At 30.4% G+C, this 9,984-nt stretch overlaps 1 protein-coding gene across 1 annotated transcript; it reads left to right on the forward strand.

Annotated features, from left to right (window-relative positions):
• The first annotated feature begins 7,781 nt into the window (after positions 1-7,781).
• Positions 7,782-8,897, forward strand: LOC108340142 (NDR1/HIN1-like protein 2). Its single transcript, XM_017577364.2, has one exon. It carries the CDS (start codon positions 7,979-7,981, stop codon positions 8,633-8,635), a length of 657 nt encoding a protein of 218 aa, XP_017432853.1. The 5' UTR covers positions 7,782-7,978; the 3' UTR covers positions 8,636-8,897.
• The last annotated feature ends 1,087 nt before the right edge of the window (positions 8,898-9,984 follow it).

Genomic DNA, 9,984 nt, shown 5'->3' on the forward strand with positions numbered 1-9,984 from the left:
AGACGGCAGCATTGTCCTCAACATCCAAAACTGTCTCCAATGGAACCTCCTCGCCATCTACTCTCATCCAAATGGATGATCATCGCAAGAAGAAACATACACAAGCAATACAAACAAGCAAGAAGCAATACAAACAAGCAAGGGTGAGCTAGATATAAAAAATCATGTTATTCAATCACACACGACATGTAAAAGCCACTCAAACATGATACATTGACATCACAAGACTCGTTGTTTTATAGACCGACTCGTTCAGACCAGAATGGTTGCCGAGCTATGGCGGGTTATGCACTCATGATGGCCTCTACTGCTTTGCAAAGTCGTTGCCAATGGGTTCCACCCTACCACACTCACGAGGTTAATCCGTTCCGCGCCCTAGAGCATACTGGAAGCCTCCAAGACTAGGACCTCCTGCTACTCCTCACCACATGGATCAATCCTCTCTACTTGAGAATGAAAGACCATTGGAGCGTCAGGAAAACCCCCAAGACTGAGCTACCATGCAATCATTCTACACTAAGGATCTCACCAAGAGATCCTACACAGATGGAACTTGATTTACAACTTGGATCATACTTTCATCACTTTGTAATCATATACTTTCTGCCACAATCAACATATACACAATCTCAACAATATACATTACTCACCACTCACAAATTATAAAAATAACATCTCCACAATTGAATCTAAGTTAATCAATACCAAGAACCAAACAACTCCAACTAACCCATAACAGCTCATAAAATGCATCAATTTATACATACCTACAAGTAATATAATTATCGATTAACACTCATGTTTCAATATAAGAAACAACTATCCTTACTTTATTATTATTATTATTATTATTATTATATATATATATATATATATATGATACGTACAGTCATATTTATATTATATTAGAAGCATATCCAACTCTCTTTTCAGGCACCTCTTTTGCTGCAATCAAGACTACTCTGGATTCTAAATTAATCATAACTAACTGTTCACCCTGTAAATCATAAAGTGCAAAATGGATATTGGAGTTATTGTTTGGAAATATCAACGTACCATAAAACTAATATATATATATATATATATATATATATATATTTATATATGGATCCTTACTTTAAATTTCAAACACACAGTGACTGATTTTCAAAAATTATAATTGACTAGAAATTAACACATGATAACTTTATGCATCTACAATCAACTTGTTTTATTTTATTTTCATCCTAGTAGAGATCTTTCTTTACCCCAATTGGTCATCGGAGAGGACCTAGATGTCTGAATGCATCAAACTCACCTTCGACGCCAGCACATATGACTAGTCACAACTGACTGGACCAGGCTAGGGCTGCTCTATGATCAGGGATGTGCCAACTCAGGTTTTTAAGGTTCCTCTATCCTACCAATAAAGAAAGGCTTTCAACAATTAACAATTAATTTATTTAAATTATCTACCATGTTCTCTTATGCTCTAAATCTGAAATGTCTAATTTTAATATTTTCATTTCGTCTCACACCAACCTCAAACAGTTCCTCTACATCTATTTAATACCCATATACATGCTATTACAGAATCCTTACTTCCAGACCTTCCAACAAGATCAATTTCAGCCAACAAATTCATTCAAAACAGATTAAATTCATCACATCACAACATGCACAATTTCACAGTTTCAGTTATAACACCCAATACAATAAAAGTCATAAAACAGTTTCATAAGAGCACACCAGTTCAACATTCATATGCATATATTTTTATAAAATAAATTCATACAAAAATAATTAGCTCCCCTTACCTTGAAGTTGAGCAGTATAGTCAACTAGAGTGCCCTAACCGTGCCTTCACAGAGAAAACCCAAACAGTTCCCTACAACCACCTAAATGGTGATGGAAACAGCTCTTAGAGCTAAAATAGACAGAGAATTAAAAGGAGCACCATGCAACTAGTAAAGTTGCATGCCCTAAGTTCAAGAAAAACTGGAGAAACTGACTTACTCGTCCAAATAGAAATCTAATCGGATAGAAGGGAAGCTCTCAACTCCGTGAGCGAAAGAACACCACCTATTTGAAATTTCAACGGTTCAAATGAGTGCAAGGGTAGAGAGAAGGCATAACAAGAAGGAGAAAATGGAGATGACTTTAAAGAGAGAAAGGGGAACTGGAAAATGAACTCAGAGCTGGAAAAATGAGGCCTCTTCTGAGGTCCTAGTGCCCTTAGCTTCTTGGGCCAAGCTGCAGGACCCAGTAGCCTTACATTTTCAGGCTCTTACACAAAAGGTCGTAGTTAAATTTTCACAATTATATATACTTAAAATACTTCTTGATTACAAAATTTAACTAGACAAAGTAAACCAATAATATCATCTTTAAATTTCTAGCTGTAAGATCTTAATTTAACAAATTTACGTAAGTATTACAATTTAGATATTTAGGTAATAAATAAACTTATAAGTATATAATATATATTTAAATTCTTTCTTAAAAATCTATATAACTTATTAAAATATATAAATAATTGGAGATCTATAAAATATAAAAATTATATATCTATGCAACAATTATATTGTAACCAACCATCTTTAATTTTTTTTTTCTCAATCTTTTTATTTGCATTATTTTTTCTTAGATTAGATGATCACATATGGATAAATAAAAAAACAAAAACAAAAACAAGCTAATATATTTAAAAAGAAAAGACTTATAAGTTAAATTAAATAATTAAAATCAAACAATCACTTACAACCAAACCAACGCATTCAAACAAGTATAATATATAAGCAAATCATGGTAACTATTTATGGAGGATTTTGTGTATAAAGTCGAACTAAAAAATTTTGTACTGTCATAAGAATCCTAATAACATTTATAAAATCATGGCTCTATCAAGTCTTCTTATATGACCAGGTTAGTTAACCTATGTTAGCTGTAAATGGTTGATTTAGAACCAATTCCCATCATAGGAACATTCAACTACTCTTGCTAACTAAATATCTTAATCTGTATGAGTTAGGATACCTAGTAAAGTCTGGATAATCTCCTTCCAAGCCCCTAACTCCATACACTTACTACAAGAGTGGAATGTTTTCTCCCTTAAAAGGCATTCCACATTCATCACTTCACAACCACACATCATCATCTCATTCAACATTTAAACATTAACATTCATTCACATATATACATATAATTCACAATAAATATTACCAAGATAAATAGTCAAAAGCAAATAACTAAGTAAAAACATATCACACATCTCATTCATAAGATTTTCAAATAATCTTAAATCATCACAACATGTCATACATATATAATCATAGCATGAATCATCTATTATTTATTTCAAATTACATGATAATAATTCATCATTTATTTTCATTACATTAGCATAATATTCAAATACAATGTTTTTATTAAGTACATCAAAATGACAAAGAGCATTATTCTAACCACAACCCTCAAATCAAATATCCCAATGACAAAGTGAAGAATCATGTATTTAGGACAAGTTGTTAAAGTTTTAGGTGGATCCAATGATTAACAAAACAGGAATCCCAATTTTTTTAAGATGACTTAGAATAGAAAACAAGGTGATGCCCGACCCTGGAAAAGTTGCGCCAAGCGCCTAAAGCCCTTGTAATTGAGTTCTAATGGCGTCAAGTACTAGTTAGGCGACACTCAATGCTACAATCCTCTTAGAATTAGAGATGGAAAAAATACATGTGTCAGATTAAATATGAGACGGATAGTTGGTATGTGCGGATATCTATTACCCGTAGATGGTAGGTATTTTAATACTTATTTATAAACAGGTCAAGTGATATATCATACTATCTATACATACAAAAAATTAAAATTTAATTTATGTTTTATTAAGTTAAACTTAATTGAAATTAAAAATTAATTAATATTTTATTAGATTAAATTTAATTAAAATTAAAATTTAATTTATATTATATTTTATATTTTTTGCAATTTTATTTATATTTTATTTTAAAAAGTTCTAAAATATTTTTTTTTTAAATATCCTTGAGTATCCACATATACCTACGGGTTTTAAAAACCAACATGTATAATTTAAATAGGTATCCCATAAGTAATAGGGATGGATAACGAGTTGAATTTTTTTGTTACAAGTCGAGTAGTGAGTAAGTACTATTTGTGTTCGACCCAACTTATTGTCATCACTACTTAAAACTCATTGATTTGAGAGCGTTCTCCAAAAGTTTTACCCAACATCAACAAGACAGTGAGATCACTGACTTTGTTGTGCACAACAGTACTAAAGTTTTTTCCAGTGCAATTAAAGTTAGTAACCATTGTCTAATTAGCACTGCAAGGGTGCCCAACACTGCACCAAAAGTTTATGATTTGTCTATAAGATTTAATTGATCAATTTAACTCTTCACCTTATATATATATATATATATATATATATATATATATATGTATATATATATATATATATATATATATATATACTTAATAAGCACTAATTTAAACAATTAATTATAACACAAAAATCCCTCATCAACAATCAAAGCCACAAAAAAGAATCATTTCAAGCACATAATGACAGTTGCTAAACGTATAACACCAATTTGTCAATCTACTGTTTTTATATTTATATTTTGTTTTTATATTATTTTAAACATATATATATATATATATATATATATATATATATATATATATATATATATATATATATCCTCTCTCTTTATTACGGAATAATATACACAATTTTTATCCTTTCTTTTCTCGTAATATGGTATCAGAGTTATGGTTATAGTCTATCATAGCGAGTTCTAAGTGGACATTCTTCTGTTTCCACCTGTTGTCGGCCGCTATCGGACCATCCAATTTCTACTATCACGCACGAGATGTCTATACCTCGGCGTGAAGGGGGTGTGGTGGAAGTCTCACATCGACTAGAAATAAGGGCCAATTTATAATATATATATATATATATATATATATATATATATATATATATATATGTATGTATATATAAGTGAGGTGCAAACCTCACCTTACAAGTCGGTTTTGTAGGATTGAGTTAGGCTTAAAATCCACTTTCTAATACTAATATACTCAAATATGATCCCTCTCTAGTTATTTCTAACTTAAGACAATATCAACCATTTTAGGAAATCTGATTACAAGAATATGCATTAAGTTAACACACCAAACATATAATCAACCATTCAAATTAATAAATGCAACTCATCAACCCTCTAACTAGTCAAATTCATCTCATTCACTAATAACAATCAATCCCAATTCAAATTTTATAATACAAATTCCTACTAAACAAAACTCAATTTTAGATAACTAACTTCCTTTACTTATTCTCATATACACTTCAACTTTTAACCAACAAATTTAGTATATTAAAGAATTGTATTCATCAATCAAACAAAACCAATACATGTTAAATTAAATTTATCATAGCAACAAATGCATCAATCAACCTATTCATCATTCTCAACAAAACTTTTTAAATATCTAGCTCCTATTACCTCACTTATAAGTAGAAAACATAATCTTTTTTGCTCTAAGCAATCTTAACTACAAAAAACACAATATTTACAGAAAAAATATTCAAATCAATGATATGATCATATTTTAACAATCATAATTAAATAGAAATTCATCTAGAGCTTTAAGATGACACATGTACCCTCACACATGCATTACAAAAATAAAAAAGAATTTAAAAAGAACAAAAGAAAGATGAAATATTCTGCTCGACAAACTAATCGCATATGAAGATAGACTTTGCCACCAAGAGTCTTATGGTGTACTCCATTCTTAAAAAAATGAAGGATGAAGCTAAACATCCAAAGAAAAGATAGAGAAAAAATGTTTTAAATTTTTTTTAGAGAATTAATGATTCTTATAAAACTAAAACTAGATTATTAGAAATCTTTATTTATAATATAACTTTTATTAATAAAATAATTTAATGTCATATTTTAAAGTTACTGCTATTCTTTATTATTTTATAAGTCCTTACACATTACTTCTAAATATTAATAAATTAATAAAGCACTTGTCATTCTTTACATCCTCACTCATTTGAGTCTTTGAAAGCCGGATGCATCATAACTTGGTCCTAAAATAATTAAAGCGAAAAAATTGTCTTTAAAATTATAAATTAGCAATCTATTCAGTGATTGGAATTACAACAGCTAGACAAAATGGTTTCTAATTATAAATGCTTGATTACACCTAATTCTCAATTTAACACAATTACCATATTCTAAAGCCTTAATTAGTTTCAAGACAAAATTTCCTAATTTAAGAAAATTATGGAGTAATAAAAGATATGCATACGCAATTTCAAAAAATAATTTGATTTATAATTATCATTTTTGAACCATATTTTTATTTTATTTATCATAGGGAACAATATGACTGTCTTTTTACAAATTCAAGGACGTACATAATGTACGATTCCAAGAACTATATTTATGATTTGGTCGATTCCAAAACCCAATTTTTAACAAACTATTACATTTTCAGAAATTAAGTTGGTGATGGGAAAGATTAGGTTTTATATTCAATAATTTAGTTTTATTAATCAATATATTAAATTTATGATAGAAAATTAGGACCTTGTCTTACAACGAGCCCTTTACTCAGCCAAGAGACAAAACATGCATCCACTCCCATACAGACATTACGTGCCAAAGGGGTCTAATCGTATCATTCCCTTCAATAAATAATTAGAATGTTAGGTAAAAAAATAATTAAAACGACTTTTCCATCTTTTTGCACCATCTTATAATAGTATACGAGTTATATAATAAAGACCCGAATCTTATTTCTTTATTTGAATATGTTAATATGGTATAAAAGAATTAGATCTAAAATTTTAAACTTTTTTATCATAAAAGCATATCTTTTATCAATAATTAAATAAAATATTAATGCAAATGTAAGTTTTATGAAATTCCAGCTAGGAATTATCACACAATAAATATCATGATTTTGATTCAATAAAGGAATAAGTCAACAAAACTTCAAGTGATTTCTCTTTTCTCTTTTAAGTTTACTTACTACGGCAGAGTGAATATGATTTTGGCTATCAGAAAACGTAATGCTTTGGCTAATAAAGTGCATACCATAATGTTTCTTCTATGTCGATAATTGCACGATGCATATAAAGAAAGTAGATTATTGTTTTAGCGATAATAATCCAAATTAGTATTTGCAGCAAATTTCGTAATAATAATAATTTATTAATAATATTAATGACAATAATAATTTATTAATAATATTAATGACAATTGTAATTTATTAATGACAATAATAATAACATTAATTTATCACAATGTAACCTTTAATTTATTGATAATATTTAATAATATCTTTCGTATGAATTTTCTCATAACAACCATCAATAATATTAGAGATGATTCATCTTAACCATGGACTCAAATAATACAACACTACTTAATCCTTGAAAATTAAATTAAAATAGGACAATATCCTCACTAAATAAAACTTGAAAAAAAGAATGAAAAAAGTTTGTATATTCTCAGTGAATTCAACTGACCCAAATGCATAATTTTTAAAGAAGCAATCATTTCGGTAACCTCAAAGATTGATGCCATTTCCCTTTCACTAAGGGTTAAGTTTAAAAAAACATGAACACATTAAGAAATAGGATCAATTGGATGCACCATTTATTTAGCCAATAATTAATACTAAATTGATAAGAAGCATAACATTATTTAGCTAATTAATTTTTCTTATGTATATATAAATCCTCGTACATTTATAGAAATGGTGTCATTACCTTAATCGGAAATGCAATGCATGCGTAGCTTTGAGTCGTTGGAGACATTAATTTGAGTCCACGGGGTTTGTTCTCTACGCAGGATTCAACAGCCTAAGATTTAGGAAAAATCCAATTCCTTGATTTTGATTTCTGCCAACTGAATCCCTAAATCTTTTTCACGTCTATAAAGTCACGATGAGATCAGAGCTTCATCTCCGTTCAGAAACACTGTTTTATGTCCAAAAGCAAGTTTTGCAACCCTATTATCCAGAAGCCATGGCCATCAGGGACCTCAAACTTTTAAAAAGACAAAGAAGCATCAGAATCTGCTTCGGCGTATCCTCACTTTTGATCCTCATCGCTGTGACCATGATCTTGATTTTTGCCATCTTTAAGCCCAAGAACCCTTTGGTATACGTAAACCCTGTTGACCTTGAAAAGTTTCAAATTCTCTCACCGAATTCAGGCAGTGCCCCTTTGCCCTTGGTGATCACAATTCAGAACCCAAACTATGCAACTTTCAAGAACAGAATTTCCAGTGGCTATCTTAAATATGGCGACACCATTATAGGAAAAATTCCCCTGGAATCAAGATCTTACCCTCCGAGAAGCACCACTAATGTGACCACCACTGCGGACATTCAGACAGATTTATTGTTAAAAGATCCGAACTTTATGTCGGATATGGAAGGTGGGGGCTTCAATATGACATCAGAGGCTAAACTTTCTGGGAAAGTGAGTGTGTTGAAGTTTATCAGGCTGAAGGCCAAGGTTTATCTTTCTTGCACAATCTCTTTGAACATATCAGCTCTTCAGACCACTTCCACCTGCGTCTCCAAACTCAAGCTATGAATTCTTAATTTCGAAAGGAACTTTGCATTTAGATCATTTCTGATTGGTTTATATTGCCGACATGGATTGACTCTGATGCTTTATGTAGCAGAGATGCTCTGATGTTATAGCACCTGCAATCAAGTGAAAAACTCTTGGAATTCAGGAATGTATAGTAATTTTTAGGTGTGTTTCCCTTTGCAGCACACGAAAATTGTTGATTCATAGAGTGAACACATTCATATTAATAATAATAATCATGCATTCCAATTATTTTATATTATTGATGTTGTTCTTATCATTCTGGTATTCTTTTGAGATGCTTTCGTGTGACAGAAAAACAGAGCAGAAAGGTAGAAGATGCACAAGTAGTAGTATAGCAATCACAGTGATGATGTCTTTATTAATCATTATGCTCATTATCGCTTTATTCAATGCACAAAATATCTGCTGAAAAAACTTTCCTCTATAACACACAAAAATATATCTCTATTTTGTTAAATATTATTTAATTTTACGATCGTTTTTATTTATTAACTATTATATAATATTAAAAAACGAATTATTTAATATATCTATGTTAATGTTTTCGTTTTTCTGAATTATTAAATATTTAAGGCTTCACTGATATTTATTTTTGCAAAGTTTAATATTAAACTTTTGAATTTTAAGAAAAGTAGGTGAGAAAGCCAATTGTTTTATCTGGACAAGGAAATTTGAATGTGAGAGAAGTATTTATCTAAACAATGTATTTGGAAAATTAAAAAAAATAAAATATTTTAAAATAATTCACATGTCATATATTTTAATTTTCTTGGTAAAATGACTTGCGCAACTCATGGTTAAGAAAGTAGTAATATCAGAGTCTAGCCTCTCCCAGTACAGTGTGGTTCGAGAACAAATCAAGCGGAAGCTGATGGGCATGTGACACCCGGGCACTGACGAGGGCGGGGAGTGATCGCCGGTGCAAGAGACACGAAGTGCAAAGGGCACAAACAAGGAGCGGCTCTTGGCAGGCTTCTAGTGGAAGGGACACATGGATGAATCGAACATACACCAGAATGAGAGGGATCTAAAGATTGTATAGGTATGAGACTATACAGTTGAAGGATAGCTTAAAGGGATTGATTTGGCTACTCATATCACCAAAATGCATTTGCTTTTCGGTAGCCCAACCCATAAGAACTACATGGTTAAGCGTGCTTAGCCTGGAGTAATTTAGGGATGGTGACCTTTTGGAAAGTTTTTCCAGAAAGTGTGCGAGTGAGGACAAAGCACATTGAAAAACCTCGTGGTGATGCATATATGTTTGATTGTTTATTGAAATGGATTATAAATTAATTAGGTAAATGAAGACAATCTTTTGCTAT

Source organism: Vigna angularis, chromosome 5 (assembly GCF_016808095.1).
Source record: "Vigna angularis cultivar LongXiaoDou No.4 chromosome 5, ASM1680809v1, whole genome shotgun sequence".
Taxonomy (NCBI): domain Eukaryota; kingdom Viridiplantae; phylum Streptophyta; class Magnoliopsida; order Fabales; family Fabaceae; genus Vigna; species Vigna angularis.

Excerpts from the sequence above, each read along its gene's own strand:
- LOC108340142 (XM_017577364.2), top strand. The coding sequence starts at position 7,979 with ATGAGATCAGAGCTTCATCTCCGTTCAGAAACACTGTTTTATGTCCAA.